Source organism: Setaria italica, chromosome IV (genome assembly GCF_000263155.2).
Source record: "Setaria italica strain Yugu1 chromosome IV, Setaria_italica_v2.0, whole genome shotgun sequence".
Taxonomy (NCBI): domain Eukaryota; kingdom Viridiplantae; phylum Streptophyta; class Magnoliopsida; order Poales; family Poaceae; genus Setaria; species Setaria italica.
In genome coordinates this window covers 6,025,625-6,048,717 of record NC_028453.1, presented here as the reverse complement: position 1 = coordinate 6,048,717, position 23,093 = coordinate 6,025,625, and the positions used below count along the sequence as shown (strand labels likewise).

Genomic DNA, 23,093 nt, shown 5'->3' with positions numbered 1-23,093 from the left:
AGATTCGTCTCGCGAATTAGACTCCATCTGTGCAATTAGTTTTGTAATTAGCCTATATTTAATACTCCTAATTAGTATCCAAATATCGGATGTTTAACTTTAGCACCTTGGAGCCAAACAGGCCCTTATAAGCTAAACTAGGGTTAGCTCGTAGGGAAGTATTATGTTAATAAGCCCAGCACCATTACCATATGCAAATTTATGACAAAAGATGCCATATGATATCTTAGAACTATTGGTGGGGTAGTTCAATGGATAACCTAAAGATCCACTAATTAAAAAGTTATCTAATATTCCCGACCCAGTAATGTGGATTTTTTTTACCTGAATTTGCTTAACCAGGCTATGCTTGGGAAAAAAGGCTGCAGAATTATTGTAACACAGCCATGCAGCAGAGTTATCAAAGACACATTGTTCTAAAAGCATTATCTTACTACCACTTAATTAGAGATTTTTTTAAAAAAACCTCCACATTAATCTTCACGAGAAGCGATAATCTGAAAACTCTTATAAAAGAAAGAAACATCCGACCATCGATGCCGGACTCTATGATCATAGCCTTAGATCTATTATATTTTTTAAAGAATACCTATAACTGTAATTATGAAAATAGCTGAAAGTAACCTACCATCTATATAAAAATTTACCCACCTCTACCATTATAAAAGTAACCTAAATTAATAAATTAATCCGGTAATCTTTATCCAGACTACCGATATGCCATTATTTTAAAACAATAACTTTTAGTAACCATCTAAATTACCACATCTACTAGTGTTAAAATCATCTAAAGTAATCCTTAAATCTTAATCTAAATTACCAACATATGGCATTATAAAAAAGAATAACCCAAAGTACAATTATAGATAACCCGATTCTACCATTGTTAGTGAAAATAATATATGCATGATGTGTGTAACCATATAAACCATGTATATACGTATGGAAAAATCAATGAGAATATCAATTTTCATGTTAAACACATACATCTCTGAACATAACCAATCTGAAAGTAGCACATACCAAACTGAAAGTAACACAAACCAAACTGAAAGCAACACATCGAGTTCGGCAGGGGTGCGCCTCCAGTTGAAATATTTGTGGAACTTGAAGATTCCACCGGAGTTGATTTTTTTGTGTGGTTTAGAGTTACACACAATTCCTTACCAATCGAAGCTGAATTATTTGAATTAGCCGATGAGAACCACTGAAGCCGGTGTGATGAAACTGAATACTAATGATGCTTTTAACCTGAAATCTCACACTAGAGGAACATGTTGATGGCAGAGTCCAGTTCCGTACTTATTTGTATGATGAGATTAGTGCATGTCCTTCAGCTTGATCTCGATCAACCTCAACCGCTGCCGAATTACACAATTTTTTCCAAATTGAACTAAAAATAAATAAATAGATAAATGTTTCTTCCCTCATGTGTTCACTTGATTGAGTTAAATTTCACTTCATGGATCATTTATACAAGTGCAAGCAGAGCTGAAGGAATGGTACTATATTCAACCGGAGGAATGAAACATTTGAAAGGGAAAATAGGTTCAACAGATTTATTTCATTACACCCGTACATTTGTTTCTCTTCATATCAGCTAACAGTCCGAAAAAGAAACATGTGTGTACTAATGATACTAATGATGAAGAATAGTGGAAATCAATAATAAACTAATGATGCATGAATCATGCACATTATTAGCCTTGTTCAAATCGGTGAAATCCATGATTAAGCTTCGGTGAAATCCATGATTAAGCTTGAGTAGCAGCCTTCCTGTTGCTATCCTCTTCAAGAAAAGGGTAGTCTGTGTATCCAACGACAGGGTCCTGTGTGTAGAACGTCGAGCGGTCATACTTGTTTAGCGGCGCGTCTAGCTCAAACCTCCTAGGCAGGTCTGGATTGGCTAGGAAGAGCCTTCCGTACGCGACAAGGTCAGCATAGCCTTCTGCCACTACCTTGTTGCCTTCCTCTCGGTCATACCCACCGGCGGCGATGAACGTGCCATTGAACGCCTTCCTGAATGGCAAGAGGCGGTGTGGAATCTGCCTGCGGCCATCGACGATAGCCATCCGGGGCTCCACCATGTGGCAGTAGAGGAAGCCCTCGTGCTTGTTGAGCTGTTGAATCATGTAGTGGCCAAGAGCTATCGGGTCGGAGTCCACACAATCCACGAAGTCGACGAACGGTGATAGTCTAATGCCCACACGGTGCGCACCCACCTCATGGACGATGGCATCGATGACCTCAACAGCAAAGCGGCACCGGTTCTCAAGGCTACCGCCGTATTCGTCCGTGCGGTCATTAGAGCTGTCCTTCATGAACTGCTCCAGGAGGTATCCGTGCGCGCCGTGGATCTCTACACCGTCAAACCCTGCCTCGATGGCGTTCCGCGCGGCCCGTCTGAAGTCGTCGACGATCCCCGAGATCTCCTTGGTCTGCAGCCGGCGCGGCTTGGAGTACACCATGCCGGACTCGGGGTCCGGGGAAATCTGCTTGTCCGTGCTCGAGATAGGCGCCTGCTCGTCAGGCTGAAACTCTGTCAATTGAGCCAAAAGAAAAATATCAGCAACCAACTAGCAACAGAACAAGCAGATGGTTAGGGTATGCTCGTAGATGGAAACTCACTGTTGTTGGAGACCCTGCCGACGTGCCAAATCTGGCAGAAGAAGAGCGCGCCCTTGCGGTGGACGGCATCGACGATGGGCTTCCACGCCTCGACCTGCTCCTGCGTCCAGATGCCGGGCGTTTCCGGGTAGCCCTGCGCGGTGGCGGACACCCCCGTGGCCTCGGCGATGACGAGGCCGCCCTTGGTGGCGCGCTGCGAGTAGTACACGGCGGCGTGCGGCTGCGGCACGTTGCCGTAGGAGCGACACCGCGTCAGGGGCGCAAGGACCACCCGGTGGGAGAGCTGGAACTGGCCCATCTTGTACGGCGTCATCAGCGGGATCACCTCCTTGGGAGCTTGATGCACCATCTTGCCTGCCTGATCCTGATCGGCCTCGGTCGCCGGCGTGCCGGAGATGCGATGGAACGCCGCAGCTGCTCGCTTTGCTCTCTGCTCTGGCCTCTGCTTGCTTCACTTGCTCTGCTTCTTGCTTGAAAGCTTCTGCTTCTCCAACCGGGCAGGGTGTGGCCCTATTTATACGTGTCGGGGTGGGCGGTCAAGGCCTGGTGATGCCTATTGGATTCCTTTTTTTCCTAACCGCCGGGCGCCGTTTCTTTTCTGAATCGTCCAGATTGTTCCCATCCCTGGACCTGCGTCACCCTTTGCGTCATCCAGTCTGTAGGTGCCGCAACAGCAGGCATGATGATGTCTCGTTTTCTCACGCAGGTCCGCACGTGAGCTTTCAGACTGTCGGATTCCTCGACTCTGATGTTGAAGTGCCAATCAGTCTTTTCTTTTTTAGAAAGACGAAGTGTCAATCAGTCAATCACACACTAACAACAGATGACGCGACTAGGGCGTATGCGTATACGTACCCTTCGGATGGGTACAGCGTTACAGCCTATGATCATTGTTACAAAGGTTCATCATCAACAAAAGGCAATTAGATGCATTGCCTAAAATTATATATTGGTATATATCACATGGTGTTTAAGAATTTTGTCATATATATGTCACGTAGAGTTTAAGAATTTTTCCATAAGCTTTTTTGTTGCAAATACTCACACCTACTTAATTTTGTTCAAAAAAAACAGCACCGGTGCACATATGCTTAATCGATACAGTCATGTTTTTATTAATTTTGAGCCGCTGATATAGCCTTTATCAAGTATAATCTCGATATTTTTAGGATTTCACTGGAATTAATTTTGAGCCGCTGATATAGCCTTTATCAAGTATAATCTCGATATTTTTAGGATTTCACCGGAAAAAACCCTAATAGGAGCTTTCATTTATCACAACAACTTTTGCTATTTGTAAAAATGTAACTATAACATGGTGAATAAGCATAGTCCAAGCACTTAAGGAAGCTTAATTCAGCTAGTTGAGCCTTTCGTAACTCTGCATTGCTGAAAACTTGTGGAATCATTTAACCATACTAGTGTATCAACCCGTGCAGGAGCGAATGTTTTTAAAAGTTATTGTATCTAAAAATTATTTAGAAATTAAACTCCTAACTAATAATCAAAATTGTTTACCTACTATTTTCTCATTTTTTCAATACTTCAACATAATATTTATATTGATGTGTACTTATGTTTATCCAATTGTGATTGATTTTTAATTAGCAATTACTCTATACATTTTTTTCATCCACATTCACACTTTTTCATTTTGTATCACAGCTCCATACGTTGTGTTTAGCATGGAAATCAATATTTTTCATCAATTCCTCACATACATGTATAAATAATTTAAATGGTGATACTCATTATGTGTATATACTTTAATTTAGTATTTCTATATTAACAATGGCATAAATAGGTAATTTAGAATCATATATTAGTTTACTTTTGGATATTTTTGTATGATGCACATGAAGATAATTAGATTAAAATTAAGGTGTTTACTTTAGGTTATTTTTAATGATGATATACATGGATAACTTAGATACAAATTTAGAATGTCATTTTAAGTTATGCTTTATAATGACATGTATGAATAAATTGGATCAAGATTATGGGGTTAGTTTAGATTATTTTTATAGTGACCGATCTCGGTAATTTAGATATAGGTATAGAGTTTATTTTTGAATATTTTCATAATGATAGTGATAGGTAACTTTTTAGAAAATATAATAGACCAATGGCTATCAATATTAGAGTTTGTAGGATTGATGTTTGATATTTTTTATTTTTGTGAGAATTTCTAGGATTTGTTTCTTTTTTTAGCGTGTCTCGTGGGAACTAATGTGTAGTCTCCAATGAAAAAAAATAAGACCACATTGCTACAAAACTATTACCATGAGCTAGCTCTCATCCGTTAAATATTCAAACACAATACTTATATAGATATTGTTGGCGCTAGAAATCGGCTGATCAAATTCCCAGCGTCGGACACACGACCCGGGAGAATCTGCTTAGCTCCTGTGTCGGGCGATTGCCTTGGTGCAGTTCGCGTGGCGTGCCAGCCAATCTGACCTGTTGATTGGCAAGGAAACAAACGTGTCAATTCCCAGAGGTTGCGATCGGCTAAAGTTCCGATCTCGAGAAAGCTTATCAGCGAATCGGCCGATTTACCGTAATAAAGAAATCGGCTATGATGCGGCCGATTACCAGGCAACGTTAATAAAGAAGACTGCTAGAGTAATCTAAACAACACTACAGTAGCAACACTAGGAACAGATCTAATCGGCCATGCATAAAATGAATAGATCAAACAATGGAGTACAAGGAAAGCCGAAATTACCTATTCCTAGCTGGATAACTAGTGATAAAACTAGAATCAACAGGTAAAACCTATAATTCTAGTAAATACCGATAACTGATGAATAAATCTAAACGAAACGACAGCGATGCGCCTGAAGTTAAAGCTTAGAATTTACTCGATAAGCAGAACTTACAAGATCGGTCGGAGGTCAAGTTGATGCAGCCCCGGCAACCCGTACGAACTCGTGAAAAAGGAGAAAAAAGTGTTGGCGAAGTCGCCTGCTTGAAAGTAAGTACGAGGAAATAGTAGTTTGTTGTATTGAGTTGATGATGATTACAGATCTACAAGGGTGGCTATTTATAGCCCCGTACAGACGACTTCTTATCCGACTAGAACTCTATCCCTAAATTTAAACAGAAAACGAATATTTACAAGTACGATTCGTACTAGGTCGATTATCACGCACTTCATGGGCTCATTCCCTCTTCATCCTCATAATCCTTTTTAAGCCCACACCGGCCCAACTATTCCAACCTCCTAATCGGCCGATCACCTCATCGGCAAGGGGTAACAGATCAGGACCCACATGTCGAGGGCTCAGACTTACTCCGACCCTGGAAACTAAGGTCGGGCGAGGCGGAGATCCTCCTTTGGAGGGTCGGGCGCGACCGATCCCAAACCTCAGGGGTCGGGCGAGGCGGAACTCCAAGGGTCAATCGGCCGATCCTCGACTGTAGCACCAATCAACCGATCCTCGACTGTAGCACCAATCAACCGATCCTTGACTGTAGCACCAATCGGCCGATTTTCAATCGTCGCCCTTGTATCTCGCCGCATCTTCTAATTTCTTCCTCTCCTAACGCCGATTTTACTCGTGTCGAAATCTGGCGTCAACAGATATATACTTATTATCTTCATCCAATTGTGATAGATTTTAATTAGTAATTATTCTATAATATTTTCATCCACATTTATACTGTTTAACTTTTCACTTTGCATCGTAGGTATGTGCTTGAATTTGTTTAATGGATCCTAAGTTTGAGCTATCATCACTTCTTCTGTATCTTTATAAATGGTGACACACTGTATATACTTTAATTATTGTATCATATACCAATAGTATAAGAAATAGATGATTTAGAATCATGTATTGTTGTATATTTTTAATTAAGGCGATTTAGATTCAAATGTAGGGTTACCTCATGTTACTTTTAATAATTAATATAGATGCAAATTTAAGGGGTCACTTTAAGTTTTTTGGGTATTAGTGGTGGGCAATTTAGTTACAAATTTAGGGGGTTATTTTAAATATTTTTATAATGGTATAAGTGGGTAATTTTGATGAAGAGAATAGGGGTTACTTTAGTTAATTTTATATAATGGCAGAGGTGAGTAATTTAGATATAGATTTAGGGGGTTACTTTAGGTTATTTTCATATATAATAGATCCAATGGCTACGATGATTTGAGTCTACTGATTAATAGACAGATATTTTACTTTTTTTGAGAATTTCTAGAATTTCTCTCTTTTTCTAAAGTGTTAACGTAGGAATCATATGTAGCTTCACCTGGAGGCTTCAAAAGGAGCCTCCAATCAGTAATATGCCTATTTAGGTGGGTATTTGCAATAAAATTCTAAGAAAATATCTAACTCTAGAAAAATAGTGGGATGTTTTTTTTCAAAATTTCTCCTCTCAATTTGTTTTTTCTATTGTTTTCTTTTCTGACACAAATGTACCTGCATAGAACCCGAAAATCTCAGGAGAGATCAGAGTTATACAATCAGAGCGTGAATCCATTAAAGGTACACAAGGCCACATGGATCATAAAGGTTGGTGTGTGGGTAAAATTTTAGTTCAGGATTTCACAGCTTCGATCCCAGTTGTACTGTACTGCGTGTAATGTCCGTTTAGAAACTCCTAAATTTCCTGTCACATCGAATATTTAGATACTAATTAGGAGTATTAAACATAGATTAATTACAAAATTAATTGTACAGATGGAGGTTAAACGACGAGACGAATCTATTAAGCCTAATTAGTCCATGATTTGACAATGTGGTGCTACAGTAAATATTGCTAATGATGGATTAATTAGGTTTAATAGATTCGTATCGGGAATTAGCCTCATCTGTGTAATTAATTTTATAATTAGCTCATGTTTAATCCTCCTAATTAGCCTCCGAATATTCGGTGTGACATGAATTTTAGTCCGGACTACAAATCCAACCTGCAACTATTTTTCCCAATAGGAAGAACTAACGCTGCTCGTTGGCATTTCCAAATCTGGAACGGCGTGCAGGTCCAGCAGATCGCGACCCTATCCTACCGGTGGCAGAATTTTCCCACGAGGCGTTGACGCACACGGCACACGCGGCGTATCGCATCCCCAGATGCGTCGGCCGACCGAAAGCAGCAACGCGAAGGCTCTCCTTTGTCCTTTCCCCAGCAGCCGTCGGCTGACTGGCAGCTGAGATACTTGCTTACATCCTGCCGACGTCAGAGCTTGCGGGTTCCAGAATCCAGAACACGGACAAAACGCGATCGCGGGGGTATCATAATCAGCCCAGCTCAAAAGCTCAGCCTTCGTTCTGGGCTTCTGTTCTGGTCCAAAACAAATGGAAAGGCAGCAGCCATGCATGGGCTCAAGCAAGCATCGACACGCCTTTGTTGGGCCGGAAAGAGCAAAAACAATGCATTGCTTTTTGTGAGTCGGTGAGAAAAGAATAAGAGCCGGACCACAGTTGTGATATGTGAATTGTCAATTGGTGGCCTGGAGCCGACCAGTCACTTTGTTTTCAGACTTCTTCGATCGTGCGGAAAGGGCGAAAGCACAAAGCTACTGTGATGTGCTGGCAGTAGTGCAGCCACTTTTACACATGCTCTTTGTTCTATATGCAAATTACAACCGCATGACGGCATGAGGAGCATGACTGCTGCACGTGCACGCAAAAATCATCCATCCCCAATTCTTCATCGAGTTGAGATTTCACGCAAAAATCCCCAAGGTGGAAAGAACCTTCGCCGAATCTCAGCAAGACACTGCGGCCTGTGGGCGCCGACGCTAATGGTCTACGGCAGAATCAGGATATATTTTTGAAAATTGAGATTTCACCAGAATTTCAATAAATTTTCAAAGAATTTCAGTTCGCCTAATTTTCCCCAACCCCACTACCAGGAGCAACTAGGGTCACAGGCCGCCGCCACCAAAAAGAAATGGCAATCACTACACCGCCGGCCGGCGATGTCGGTGCGCGCTCGCGTTCGGTTCACCGCGGCGCCACCGATACGGAGAACTCGGTGGGCACTTGGACCTTCTGCTCCCACGCCCGGGATTCGAGGTAAACCTTGGAAATCTTCCCCGCGACCCACGTCATGTCCGGCCGGTCCTCCGCCGCCGCGCACCGGAGCGCCACTTCCACCAGCCTCTCCGCGGCCGCAATGGGGAACGAGTCACCTAGCCTCCTGTCGACCCAATTCCTCACGGATCCACCAGCCGCCGCCGCCGCGGCCGTCTCGAGGACCGACACCCGCTGGAACTCCTTGGTGCCCCTGTCGAAGCGGTACCTCGCTGGCTCCTCCCCGGAGAGCAGCTCCAGCAGCAGCACCCCGAAGGCGTACACGTCCGCCTCCCGCGACGGCTCGCCCGAGTCCGGCGCCGCGTAGGGGGATTCCCCGGCCTCCCGGGCGGCGGCGGGGTCCGCCAATTCCACCGCGCCGAAGTGGGTGAGCCGCGCGCGGAGGCCAGGGTCGGACACGATGACGGCGGCGGGCGAGACGCGGCCGTGGACGGAGCCCGCGTGGTGGTGGACGTACTCGAGCCCCTGGGCCACGTCGGCGGCGACCTGGACGCGGGAGACCCAGGTGCGGAGTGCCGTGAAGCTGGGGTTCCGCGGGCTGCGGAGGCACGCCGCCAGCGTGGCGCCCCCCGGCGGGAGCTCGTAGGCGAGGTAGAGGTGGGCGCCCGCGGGGCACGCGCCCAGCAGCCGCGCGAGGCTGGTGTGGTGGTACCTGCCGATCCTGGCGAGCGCGGCGGCGTCCACGGCCGCGGCCGCGCCGGGTCCGGGGCGGCACTGGAGCTGGAAGAGCGCCGCGTCGCGCCCGCGGAGGGAGCAGCGCCAGTAGGCGGCGGCGGAGGCGCTGCCCCCGGCGCGCTTGGCGAGGAAGCTGTTGGTGGCCGCGGCGAGCTCCTGGAACGGGTAGAGGACGGGCGGGTCCGGGAGCGAGGCGCGCGCCGCGGCGAGGGACGCGCGGCTGGAGGACGCGGAGGAGGTGGACGACGACGAGGTGGCGCCCCGGCGCTGTTCGCTGGCCGTCCCCGTGCCCGTGCCGGAGGGTCCTGCCCCCGAGTAGGAGGACGTGGAGGGGGCGGAGGCGGAGGAGACCCCTGCCGCGGCGAGGCGGCGCTTGGCGGAGGACGAGACGGAGGAGCGGCGGGACGAGGGGGCGGCGGCCGCGGGCTGCGACGCCAACGCGTCGGAGGAGCCGGCCCTGGGCTTGCACATCGCCCGTTCCCGTTGCGACCGCGTCCAGCTGCGGCTGCGGCTCGGGGTTGCGACCGCGCCAGAGCAGAGCATATCCCGCGAGACGCGTGCTCTGCTGGCTCTGCCGTTGGGATGTCGGGGGCGACGGCTAAGAGCAGCTCGTGTCCACTGCCAAAAATCTTAAATGCTCTCTTCGCTTCAGCTTATCAGCCGACTTATCAGCCACTAAAGAGTATTTTTCTCTGATAACAAATCAACCGTTTTAGCTTTTCAGCCGGCTTACAAGTCCAACCAAACACAGTCTTTTCTCTCCTTCTCCAATAATTACTTTTGTATTTTAAATGTTCTCCAATAATTACTGCTCGCAGCCCGTCGTTCCCCTCCTCTGTGGGTGGCTCGAGGTGGTAAGGTACGACTTCCGAGCATAGCGAGGTGGCCCCAAGATGGAGGAAGGGCATAGCGCGAAGGTGTGGTGGAGCGCCTTAGAGATCGACAAGGCTGTGGACATGTCCGGCGCACCAAAGCCAACGGTCGATAGGGGAGAGCACCAAAGAGGGTTGCTTCTTCCTTGCATCAAGGGGAGAGGAGGTGAGTTTTTAGCAATTGCTGAAAAATTTTTGGTATTGGAGATCTCGTTAGTAGTCTGCTGGAGTTTTCTTCCATCTCTAAAATCTCCAAAAAAAAAAGTAATATTTTTATTGAGGATGAATACGAGGAATCTGCTGGAGATGCTCGCCCGTGGAGATGCTCGCACGTGGGTTAGCCACACGGCGCGACCGTCCCCGCCTGCCTGGTTTCGCAGGACGCAGCGCAGAGAGCGCGCGAGTGCTTCACGTTTCACACTCGTTGGGTAGCGTCACGGGCTGTTGGAATCTGTTGCCGTAGTACTGTTGCCACGGTTGCTTCCTTCTCTCCACGGCCGTCCTCCAATGACCCGTCGTAGTTCTCAGCCAACCAAACGCGACACCTTGCCTATGCCTGCCCTACGACTACTAGCCCTTTGGGTGTTTCATGTGTACACATAGCATGATGTAACAACGAATGACAATCAACTGGGTCAAGATAAGCTAGCTTCTGCTGATCTGAGTGCGTATTCTCCTCTCCAGCTAGCATTATCCTATACGGGAGGGGAGTATCAACTATCAAGGCGTGCAATAAGCTGGGCACGCGCCGGCTGGCTGCTAGTTATTCTATCTGTGATTATGTCACAAAATCAAGAGGAAACAAGCTTTATATTGCATGACAGGGGATCTCTTTCCCAGCTTACCCGGGCAGCCAGTGACGACATTCTGGGTTCGGAGATATAGTAACTAGTAAGGCACAAACACCTTCCATAGATCATATTGGGGGACGTTTGGTTCACTTTGCTTATTTTTAGCATGTGTCACATCGAATGTTTAAATACTAATTAGGAGTATTAAATGTAGACTATTTACAAAAACCCATTATATAAGTGGAAGCTAAACGGCGAGACGAATCTATTAAGCCTAATTAATCCATCATTAGCAAATGTTTACTGTAGCAACACATTGTCAAATCATGGACTAATTAGGCTTAATAGATTCGTCTCGTCGTTTAACCTCCACTTATGTAATAGGTTTTATAAATAGTCTACGTTTAATTCTCCTAATTAGTATCGATGTGATGGGTGCTAAAAATAAGCACACGTAACCAAACCAGGCCTGAGCCGATTTTACCACTGATCTGGTCAAATCTTGCATGCTAATTTAGCTCTGCCGTACGCTTACTGCAATCGAGGCAGGCCGGCTGGCCGGAGGACCAGAGGAGGATTCCACCGGGCCTGCGTGCGGCCACAGCCCAACGACATCCTAGCCTCGAGTGGATGAGCCAGGGAACAGCTTTCCGGTGTCCACGTCAGCTTTGACTTTGAGGATCCTAGCACGACAACTACTCTCGTACCCTGTCGCCGCGCCGCCGCCGTCGTGTTGTTCAATTCGTGCAGGAGCTAGCCAGATCATAGCAAGCACGGCCAGGCTGCTTGCGGCGTGGCCCCTTGCCTTGTCTCACGGCCGCGCTCACTTCCCTCCTGTGTTCCTCGACGCGTTCCCACCGCTGCAGCGACGCGTACACGTTGGACAGGCCGTACGCGGCGCCGTCCCCGACGTCCAGCTCCGAGATCCGGCGCGCCGCCCACTCGCTCAGCCTCACCCCGTCCTCCTGCCGCTCCGGGGCGCGCGCGTCGAGCAGGAGGCTTCCGAGGACCTTGGCGTTGGGCCGGCCGGGCATCGTCCGCACGAGCCGCGCGGCCTCGTCGGCGTGGCCCGCGCGGCACAGGAGGTCCGCCATGCAGCCGTAGTGCTCGGTCCGGGGCGCCACGCCGTGCACCGGCAGCATGTCGGTGAAGAGCTTCCGGCCCGCAGGCACCAGCCCCGAGTGGCTGCACGCCGACAGGACCGCCACGAACGTCACCCCGTCCGGCTTGACGTTGTCCCCATTCGGCCTTCCCTCGACCATGTCGTGGAACGCGGCCACGGCGTCCTCGCCTCGGCCGTTCATGCCGAGCCCCGCGATCACCGTGTTCCAGCAGAAGAGGTTGGGGCGGCAGGGCATGGTGCGGAAGACGTCGAGCGCGCCGTCCACGCTCCCGCACTTGAAGTACATGTCCATGAGGGCGTTGCTCAGCACGGCGTCGGTCCGTGTCCCCTGGTGCCGGATCTGGAGGTGGATCCGCCGGCCCAGGGCGAAATCCCCCACCTGGGTGCACGCGGTTACCGCTGTAGCCATGGTCACCGTGGTGGGCTTCAGCTTGTGTTCCTCCTGCCGCTGCTGTTGCTGATAAACGTGCATCAGACGGTGGAATATGGCAATGGCGGTGGCGGGGTCCCCTCGGTGCAAATACCCGGCCATCACCGTGTTCCACGTCACGACGTCCGGCAACGAGGAGCCCATACGGTCGAACAGGTCTCGCGCGGCGTCCATCCGCCCGGCCTTGCAGTACCCGTCGATCATCGCGTTCCATGACACGACGCTGCTGCGCCCCGCGCGGAGGCTCGCCTCGAAGACCAGCCTCGCCGAGCCGAGGTCCCCGGCCCTGCAGTAGCACGTGACCATGGTGTTCCACGAGGCGGGGGTCCTTTCCAGCATACGGTCGAACAGCTCCCGGGCGTCAGCGACCCTCCCGGCGGCGCCGAGCGCGGCGAGCATGGCGTTGAAGGCGACCACGTCCCTGCGCGGCATTTCGTCGAACAGCCACTGGGCGGGAGCAAGGAGACCCCGCCTCGCGTAGCGGGTCAGCAAGGCGGTGGCCAGGACCACGTCGGAGGCGAGGCCCAGCTTCCAAGCGAGGGAGTGAAGGGCCTGCGCTTCCCGGCAACCGGCACACGCAGTGACCGCTCGGACGAGGGCGGCGTGGGCGTGCGGAAGCATGGGATTGTGGAAGCACCCCAAGCGGTCGACGGGTTTTTCTGCATGCGCGCGCCTGTGGCATACTGGAGTTTTTCTTTGCGGTCCCACATTATAGCGGCGAGCACACATTCTTGACTCCCGAAGCTATAGTTGTCCATCTGGCCCGCGGCCCATGGACCGGCCCACAGCACGGCATTTTGATCCGACCCAGGCACAGCACGGCACGACGGCCTTGCAGGCCGGCCTGGCCCGGCCCAGCCTACACCACGGGTTGTGCCTGGGCTGCTGCCTCGGCCCGTGGGCTGGCACGACACGGCCTATTTAGCCCGTGGGCTGGCACGACACGGCCTATTTAGGCCTAATAGGTCTGTTTAGGCCTAATAGGTCTATTTTGGCCCGGCTAAGAGGTCGGCCCATATGAACTCTCCAGCCCAAACAGCCTGTTCCAGCGGCGCGCTCCTCTTCTACCAGGTTCTAGCCGCCTCCTCCCGACCCTTCGCCTCCCCCGCCTCCTTCCGACCCTCCGCCTCCTCCTAGCTCCTGCGCGGCCGTGCCCTTCGCCGCCGCCTCCCGGCCCTCCTGGCTGGCCGGCTCCCGCCGCGTCTCGACCCTCCCTCGCGCGGCCGCGTCCTCCGCAGCTCCGCCGCTTCCCCTGCCAGGCCGCCGCGATTCGGCTGGCACCAGCGCCGCCAGGACAAGTGATCAGCGCGGTGAGGAGGAGCTTCAGGGCGGAGGCGTCAATGGGCAGGAGGCGAGGCAGAGGGAGAGCATGTAGACAGCAGCCGGTGACAGGGGGTATTATACGGTGCACGGAGCAGTGATGCGGGCCAGCACAAGCACGGCCAGCCCACTAAGGCCCGCCGGGCCAGTGGGCTGGCACGGATCACCTAAGAAGGTTGTGGGCCATGCTTGGGCCCGGCCTGTTACTATGCGGGCCTAAGCAGGCCGGACCTAATCGGGCCGAGCCAAACCATGCCCGTGCCAGGGCGAGCTGGGCTACCCGTTTGGCCATCTATACCCGAAGCCGACCATCAAGGTACGGGCAAGCCTTTGCTCCTAGAACGCCTCTCCTCTGGTGGAGAGACTTCCCTGATGTAGATGAAGCTGTTTTGCAAAACGTTTGGTAAAACGACTCCTCGTGTTTTGTCATGAGTTCGATGAAGATGTCAAATGTCCATTATATCCTGATTATTTTGTATTATAATTTTCATCAATTTACATCGTGGTTTCAGTTGAAACAAAAAATGATTAATTAATATAATCTAGATTAACTAATAATTTCTTTTTTCTATTTTCATTCCTTTATGTTTTATTTTTTCTATATTTTTTCTTTTCCTCTTTTTATTTTTCTCTTTTCTCCCCTTCTTTTCTTCACTCATTCGATGGCACTTTATTTTCAGAGTGTAAACAGAATCTAGTTGCGCGTGCTCACAAGAAAGCAGACGCGATTCAAAAAGCCGAGGAGTATCGCCTTAAGGCACAACAACTTGAAGTCGACCTCAAGAAGGCTAAAGATTACGCCGTGGAGCAACTGAAGCAGAAGGACCTGGAGCATGCCGAGCAGAAATAGATCCTTGCTGCATAATTGAAAGGTACGTTTGTGCCAACCTGTCTACTCGGTTCTGTCCTTGGAGTCTTCGTGCTGATGTGTGCTGGTTCGAATGAGCAGATGCCGAAGCGAGGGAGCAGAGGCTAAAGCGACACCTCAAAGAATGCGAGGCTTCAAATGCTTATCTCCAGCAAGAATACGACGTGGCGGTTCACCATGAGTACGCTGTGTCGCGGAAGCTGGCTTACGAGGCCAGCTTGCGCAAAGATATTGACTGATGCTTAGAAGCCGCGATGCAAAGTCTTCAGCGTGACCAATTGGTGATTGCAAGGCTTGAGGTGGAGCTGGAAGATCTACACAGGGCAGACGGTTATGTGATGGACATGGTCCAACCGAAAACTGACCCGACCGCGCTGATGCCACTTCTCGATTGTCTTAAGAGTGCGCCTGGTCGGCTGAAAGAGCTGCTAAAGGACACCGCGATGGAGTGCATCAAGAATGTCTTGGTAGTATTAAAGACGCACTTCCCGTGAATTCCTTTGGAGCGTGCTGGTGCAAGGGTTGCGTCGGATTTCGACGTAGAGAATATTTCGGAACTGGCCGAGGAATTCAATAGTGTAGCAGAAAATATCGTTAAGGAGTTAGACTTGTAAAATAAAACTTACGGTGTATCAAACTATATGATAATACAAGTGATGTAATTGATTTAACGTATGTGGAAAGAAAGAGCTCCATTCCTCTGTTGGTGTATACGACAGGACAACGTGTAGTTGAGGCCTGTAGCCGCTAAGCACCTAGCCTTGCCTGACCAGCATTCTGCTGAGAGCGGATCTCGAGCTTGTAGAAGGGGTGAATGTAAGGTTGTCTAGGTTTCGCGAGCTAAGACACCGACCACACGAGTTAGTCGTATTGCCTTGAGAGGGGGAGGAGGAGGATGAGAGACCCAGAGGTCGGTGCCTGGGGGAAGCCGCCGAGCTTGAAAGTGAGTGGTTTGTCGAACAGGTCGGACAACCCCCGAGCTTGAAAGCGAGTAGTCTGCCGAACAGGTCAGACAACACCCGAGCATTAGGAACAGCTCGGGCATGGGAACAAGAAGGAAGTAGGTATGCAAAGAACCTCGAAGGTTTTATTCATTAAATAAAAAAGGGAAAAAAAAGAAGACATAACTTTTAAGTCCTGAGGGTAGAAGCGGAGGTGTCTGCCATGGGGGCGATTGTGAGACCATGGTGTCATTCAATGTTCTTGTTGGTGCCAGCCCAGTGGGCGTCTGGGTTTGGCTGGTCATGGTGCTCCTCTCTGTGTTGATCATCGCGGTCATCGCGTCGGTGGTTGCCACGGTTATCGCGGTCATTGTGGTGGCGGTCACGATCGTCGCAATTATCACGGCGGTGGTTGCGGTCGTCGCGGCGACAATCACCACGGTCGTCACGGTCATTGCGATGGCAATTGTCGCGACGATTGTCGTCCTTGCGGTAGTCGTTGCGGGGTGGTCGCTTGTACTCTACCGGAGCGCCGAGTTGTTTCTTGAGGACTGTACAGTCCCGAAGATTATGACGTGCGTCTTTATGGAAGGGGCACGGAGCATTCAGGGTGTCATCAAACTCTTCCCAAAGGAAGATGGTTGGTCTGGCAGGTTGTTCCTCCTCCTCTTCACGGACGGGCTCCAACCGTCCTACCGCGCGGTTACCGTGGCTGCCTCGATGGAGACCGGATTTGCTATGAGCGGATCGGCTTCGAGAGTGCCGGGTAGATGTGGACCAGGAGTGTATTGACCGGCTCTAGGCTAGCTCTTCGATTTGGGCGTTGGTGATGCGGATACATGCCTGGATCCGCCGGAGTGGCTCCAAGTCTAGAAGGTTTTTCCAGATCGGTGAAGGTAGCCCCTAGGTTAGCCAGGGGTGTGGTGAAGACATTGTGGCCGACCTCCTCAAGGTCGACTTGTAGATTGCGGGCATGCATAGGGCGCCTGCGTCTGCCCCGGGCACCATCCTGGTCGGCGTTGTCACCATCGTTGGCACGCTGTGGGTCGGCGTTAGTGGCGAGCGGTGGTCGGCGCTGGTCTCTTGCTGTCTAGGCCCCCATGTTAGCAGCAAGTTGTTAGCGTTGCTGGGCGTCGGCTTGCTCCCATTGTTACCGTACTGCACAATCCCAGTTCTTGGCGTTGTGACCTTCTTCTTGAGAAGAGGTTTCGCTATCCCTGGGTGGATCGTCGGCAGAGACCATGAAGGCTTCATGATTTTGCATGGTGGAGTTGCTCTCGATGTCGTCTCCATAAGGGTTTGGAATCAGGATGATGCGGGGGATCTGGAGCTCATCGCAGTCCGAAAATTGGGTGGGTCTGGGTGGATCTTCAATTGGATTTGAAAAGACTATGCGAGTTTCGCGATAAACACGGCAGCCGAGTTCCTTAGACCAAAGGGGGCGCAGGAAGGACCTTGCGCTGATCTTCCTAGGTGTAGTGCCACCTCGGAGAGATTGATGCACTCAGCAATTGTGTTGCTAATGCGATCGAGCCCTGCGATAAGGTCGGAGGGTGTGGGTGGGCGGGTTGCAGCAAGGATGTTGGGAGTCCTCTCGGAGAGGGAAAGGTTGCCGATCATCTGGGCGAGCGGCACGAAGGTTTCCGGGTAGAGGTCTTGTTCTGCTGGCATAGATCCAACAGACGTCGAGCTGGCGATGGACGCCGAGTTGACAAAAGAAGCGGTGGAATCGGAATCCGCCGTCATGGTCCCGAACCGAAGCTGGATCAGATTAGTGAGGATGTCCTTCATGCTCTTGAGGAAGATGACGCCGGGGTGAGATGCCATCGAGCTCGCTGGGGAGGATCTCACAATCACCCCTACCTGGCGCGCCAATTGTCGGATTTAGTAGCCCGTCAATCCACCTAGGGGTACCTAGATGGTTAATTTGTAGGCAAAGAGGATTGCGAGATCAAGAACTCGAAGGTAATCATGAGAACACGAAGCTTTAGACAGGTTCAGACCTCCGAAGAGTAATACCCTACGTCCTATGTTTTACTGAATTGTATTGCTTGCGTGGGTGCGAAGTAGATTGGATGGGTTGTTTTCTCGGGAGGCGTCCTTGACCACCTTATATAGGTTGACGACCTAGGGTTACAAGTTGGTTTGAATCTAATCTAGTCGGTTGTTACATGGAAAGCAATCTGAGTCGAATTACAACTCGTATCCCACAATATCCGAGTTGATTTGAATTGTCCGGCCTCCTTAACTTGTGTTCCAAGTATCTTCACGTCCTTGGCCCGCACGTTCTTGTTGGACGGGCTCACTTATTAGGACCAGTCAGTATCTTGATCGGTGGCGACCCATGAGGTACCCATATCTCTCAGTTTAATTCTAAAGGACACGAAAGCAAGAAACATCCACCTAAACCTCGTTGTTTATCGACTCATGCGGAGTCGTTCGAGGCAAATCCCTCGTGAATTCAGGCACCGGACAAGACCAAGAACACAATGCAAACGCACCGATCCTACCACCGATTGTCAGCCAGATCCCTTCTATTGAAGAATGAAAAACCCCCTAGATCATTAACCAAATCAGCTTGCCTCGCGACCCCCAAACCACCCAAAAAAATTGCTATGTCCGGAGTGTAGTTTACAAAACCTTTAAAAGATTAAAGTTTCAGCAACACCATGGTTTTGAAAATTACTAGATTTGTTGCATTGAAACACCTTATAGGTTCAAAACTAAAGCATTTGCAAAAACCCGTAATACTTCTCCAAAACTCTAAAAAAACTTTATATACAAATAAGGACTATTGGTTTTTAGGGATAAGAGCACGGTTTGGTCTCTAATCAACTTTACAGATACTACTGCTTTCCTCTGTTCTTCCTACCGCTCATCCAAATGCCCATTCCACCAAAATTCCTGTGTATGCTACTTCACTAAATTCTCTACTTTGCTTATCCTTCAGTTTTTCAATCCTGCGTGTCAAAGGGGCCCTTTGACAGTTTGAACCCAAGTCATCATTTGCCTCCCTCGAACAATTAGTGGAGATAAATTTACTAACGCCAATAAAACAAGGTGCCTTCTAATCATTCATCAATTCACCATATTAAAAATATGCAACGCACATAGTAGTACATAAATAACGGTTCCAATATAGAAATAGTGAGCCTTTCATCTACAAGGACTAGGATGCTGGCAGTAATTTACCATTTTCGTTGCAAATAGAATCAAAATAATTCTGACTTATTTCCTCATTAAATGCATACACATATTAGCATTATTAAATCACGTGTAATATTTGCAAGATTTTAAAGATATCGCCACGTATCCAGCATGATTTTTTAAATAATTTTCCTATTTCTAAAATAGTATTTTCCACGAGATTTGGAAGTTGGCTATTTTTTAAGAGTGCATTAACACTTAAAGATCGACTGATCTGGTGGCAATGTTAATATATCCCATAATATTTTGGATCTGTCTACTTTCAAGAGTGAATTAATGCTAGGATTTTGGAATGTTTATGATGACAATGTTAATATATCCCAAGAGATCTTAAGTTTGGCTATTTTCTCAAAATAAAAGTACATTAATACTACATGATTCTATACTTTGGAATGATCTAGTGATAATGTTAATATAGAGCCTGATTGGTTCCTTGCCTAAAAGTTGGGCAAAAAACTTGCCAATATTTTGGTAAGATAAATGGGAGAGGTTGTCAAATTTTGGTAACAAACCAAACAATGCCAAAAAAAATTGGCTTGCCAAAATTTTGGTAGTGAACTAATGCTGTAACATTTTGGATTTGGCTATTTTTAAGAGAGCATTAATGCTACAAGATTTTGGGATGTTTCTGATGACAATGTTAGTAAATCCCAAGAGACTTTAAGGATGTCTATTTTCTCAAAAATAAAAGTACATTAATACTGCATGGTCCTGGACTATAGAATGATCTGGTAACAATGTTACTATATACCGTAACTTTTGGGTTTGGCTATTTTTTAAGAGTGCATTAAAGGCCACAGGATTTTGGGATGTTTATGATGATAATATTAGTATATCCCAAGAGATTGAGGTTGGCGATTTCTCAAAAGTAATTAATACTACACAATTATGGAATGATCTGGTGACAATGTTTCACCATGGAGATACTACATTTCTTCATTTCTTGTCCCTTAGATAAAAATTATAAATATTATGACGTTAGCGAAGTAATTGAATCTCATAAATGCATATCTAGCATAATTAGCTACCACCTATATTAGAGACGCGGTCTATTGGAACAGAAAGAGAATGAAAATCTATATATATAATACTGCACACAAGCTACTGCAAAAAAAATTCATTACAGCATATTTGGCTACCATATCTTCTTCGAGGAGGTAGTGGCCCAACTATTGTTACAGAATGCCACGAGCTATGGTCTTCCTACAGCGATTACTTCTATTCCTCATGCTTTGTTCCGATCAAGTTTCTGAAATATCATGGGGTTATGATCGATGTGGATGCTGGGGGGTTGATACAAAGGTCAAAGCAGCCATCCTCAAGTAGTAGCTCGCTGCTCACAAATGGTGTCGCCGAGCCTCAAGTTAGAAGCGGACAAATAGCCCATGTAAGTCACTAAAATTATATTCTGAATTGTTTATACATGCATCATAAAAAATAAAAAAATCTAACTATCTGGGTTGTTCCTATTTCTATGAGAAATTTTATCACCGATTTAATCAACTTATGGTGGTACAGTCGGACCAGGTGCAGCTAGAACTAAACCTTGGCCTGGGCTAAGCTATGTTTTTCTAGCTTTAGCCCACTGAGCTATTTGATTTTCGGGAATGCTACATCTGAGCATTTTGTACCCCCTCAAACCCGAATTTTGCTTCCTCCTCCACTCATCAATCCAACGGCGTGCGAGCACCTTCTCCGCCTCTAGCAAGATCTCCAGCAAGGTTAGGGTTCAGGGCTGGGGGTTTTGCTCTAGTAAGCTTCTCTCCATTGCCCAGCTTAGAGGGAAGAATATTGGCAGCAGCCAACCAGGCGGTGGTGGTGGGCTTGCAAGCCGTGAGGCAAGGTGGCGGTGTCACCACGACGGGCTAGTGCAATGGAGGACGATGGTTGGGCAGGGTGGCAATAATGATGGAAGTGGCATGGAGAGGGGGTTGCCTCGGTGGGGGTGAGGAGTGAGCTCAAGGAAAAAGAAGTCATCGTTGGGAGGAGAAAGAAACATGTGTATCCATTTAATCACAATACAAAGGCTGCAAAAATCGAGTGGGGTATCAAGAAATGCCCGGGTGTTGTGTATGACGATCTGCCAATGCATGAGCCTAACATGTCTTGGCGACTTCACGATGATTTTATAACTTAATTCTATTTGCAAGTACAGATTCCAAATATTGCTCTAATAAATCCCATTAAACTGCGGTGCCAGTTTCTTGTACATGTATAATAAGCAATCACTCTAGAACTATTTTATTTACTATTGCACTTATGTTATTTCGACAGGTTGCTCAATATTATTCAAACACAGATATAAAATCTGTTCTTACTGGTGCTATGGAGACATTTGATGTGTATAGCTTCCCAGATTTGAATAGAAAGGACCAGCTAAGCGCATCAAAAATATCGGTAGCAAATGATAACAATCCTGAATTTAATTCTGTGGTCGCTGGATGGATGGTAGGTTTCAAGTCGCCTGTGCAAATGTAATGAATTTATAGAATGATGCTAAATTCTCTGTCTATTATTCTGTCCAGGTAAACCCATCTCTATACGGTGACAGCAAAACACATTTTTTTCACAGAATGGACGGTGCACTTGGCTGTTCTCTTTTTTCCATTTTGTGTACTTAACTATATGCTGCATTTTTTATTATGTATACTTGGAATTTACTTGTTTCCACGAACAGGCTGATAGTCATGCATCTACTGGATGTTACAACTTGGCATGCGATGGTTTTGTGCCTGTAAACAATGCACCTATTACTCCAGGTGATGTTTTAGAGCCAAATAATGGCCAGCTTAAGATCACAATCAAAATATTTAAGGTAAGTAGTCAAAAGTACTGAGCACAAATAACAAATATTTATATCGTATTAATTTTTACTATAATTACAGTTTAGTTCTAAATGCACTATTATTGGTAATAAGTACTGAACTCATAATATTCATGGACAAGATGTGGCATGAAATAAAATTCATGTAAATAATGTCAAATTTTTGAATCAGTAATTAATAGTTCCATATAGATCGGTGGTTCTTTCAATGAATGTCAATTATTTAGGAAAAAAATTGTGCCACATATATATCTCAAAACCGATATATATAAGAGCTGATGGAAAACAATAGATTTACCTAGTTTTTGTAATCATTATGCAGATTGGTGGCTACACTTCGGGTATACTAGTGACGATCTTAGGCCAGTTGGATTTTGGCCAAAGAGTTTGTTTAGTGGTTTAGCAGACCATTCAAATCTTATACTTTGGGGTGGTTACACACAATCTCATACTGGATATACTAGTCCTCCGATGGGCAATGGGCAATGGCCTGGTAAAATTCAGCATCTGTTCGATATGTAAAATATGTGGACCCTAGTGGCCAAGGATATCTCATAAGCAGTGCTACCAAGTTAGCCCATTTCTTGATGGTATGTTCTATTATGGAGGACCTGGTAATTGTACTGTGTAATAAGACTTCTAAATAAATGTCATCTGGTTTCATAAAAAAAATAGATGTCATCTGAATGATAAAATAATTTATAGTGTCTTTTTTTGGCACTACTATTACATTACTCAAAAAGGCACACTTCAGCATGACTTACGCTTATTATTATTCTTGCAAGTACTCGATGTATCATCTCCTCTGTGAACAATATCATCCTTGATGGACAGAAGGAAACTGTGGAATAAGATGTATTGCTGCAGCTGGGTAAAATAGTAAGTGGTAACCGTATTATTCTCTAACCTTCTTTTGTGCTTAGCTGCCACGATCTGTACTTAACATATCCTTAGCACTTTTTTGAGTACAAGAAAAGAACGAAGAATGTAAAAAGAGGACCAGCCTCCTTACGGCCTTTCGTCCATATCTCGACATCTTTCATGCATGAACGTCACCTTTGTTGTCATACATGTTGATCATGAGCTTGGGGTTCCAATCACTACTCTACGTAGAACTGAAATAAATTGAATAAATAAAAGATGAGCAAAATTTAACAACATGTTTTTTTTTGTTAAAATGGCATTGCTACTACGAAGTGAAATGTTTTGTTCATAAATAGACGACATGCTTCGAAATTATAACATTTTTTGACAATTATTTGGTTGCTAAATTTGGACAATGCCAAATTTTGGCTCAACTCATCGGGTGACTTGGTGGCTGACTGGAGGGAAAGCCGCATGCCAAAGAACGTGTGCTCGTGCCACGG

General features: G+C 47.3%; 3 protein-coding genes and 1 pseudogene across 3 annotated transcripts; 1 reads left to right on the top strand and 3 right to left on the bottom strand.

Moving 5' to 3' along the window:
- Positions 1-1,492: 1,492 nt before the first annotated feature.
- Positions 1,493-3,101, bottom strand: LOC101762295 (12-oxophytodienoate reductase 1). Its single transcript, XM_004964812.4, has 2 exons — positions 2,629-3,101; positions 1,493-2,539 (listed from the first exon to the last, which is right to left on the bottom strand). The coding sequence occupies exons 1-2, from the start codon at positions 2,975-2,977 to the stop codon at positions 1,755-1,757; spliced, it is 1,134 nt and encodes a 377-aa protein (XP_004964869.1). The 5' UTR covers positions 2,978-3,101; the 3' UTR covers positions 1,493-1,754.
- Positions 3,102-8,273: 5,172 nt separating this feature from the next.
- Positions 8,274-10,032, bottom strand: LOC101761876 (chitin elicitor receptor kinase 1). The gene has a single exon (XM_004964811.3). It carries the CDS (start codon positions 9,891-9,893, stop codon positions 8,586-8,588), a length of 1,308 nt encoding a protein of 435 aa, XP_004964868.2. The 5' UTR covers positions 9,894-10,032; the 3' UTR covers positions 8,274-8,585.
- Positions 10,033-11,452: 1,420 nt separating this feature from the next.
- LOC101762984 (pentatricopeptide repeat-containing protein At3g29230) lies at positions 11,453-13,221 on the bottom strand. Its single transcript, XM_004966706.2, has one exon. It carries the CDS (start codon positions 13,185-13,187, stop codon positions 11,751-11,753), a length of 1,437 nt encoding a protein of 478 aa, XP_004966763.1. The 5' UTR covers positions 13,188-13,221; the 3' UTR covers positions 11,453-11,750.
- Positions 13,222-20,169: 6,948 nt separating this feature from the next.
- Positions 20,170-22,357, top strand: LOC111257046 (annotated as a pseudogene).
- Positions 22,358-23,093: the final 736 nt, after the last annotated feature.

What these genes read in the sequence shown, in the direction of transcription:
- LOC101762295 (XM_004964812.4), bottom strand. Translation starts at nt 2,977, where the DNA reads ATGGTGCATCAAGCTCCCAAGGAGGTGATCCCGCTGATGACGCCGTAC. An exon ending in CGGCAGGGTCTCCAACAACA is followed by an intron (nt 2,540 to 2,628) that starts GTGAGTTTCCAT and finishes CTCAATTGACAG; the next exon opens with AGTTTCAGCCTGACGAGCAG.
- LOC101762984 (XM_004966706.2), bottom strand. Translation starts at nt 13,187, where the DNA reads ATGCTTCCGCACGCCCACGCCGCCCTCGTCCGAGCGGTCACTGCGTGT.
- LOC101761876 (XM_004964811.3), bottom strand. Translation starts at nt 9,893, where the DNA reads ATGCTCTGCTCTGGCGCGGTCGCAACCCCGAGCCGCAGCCGCAGCTGG.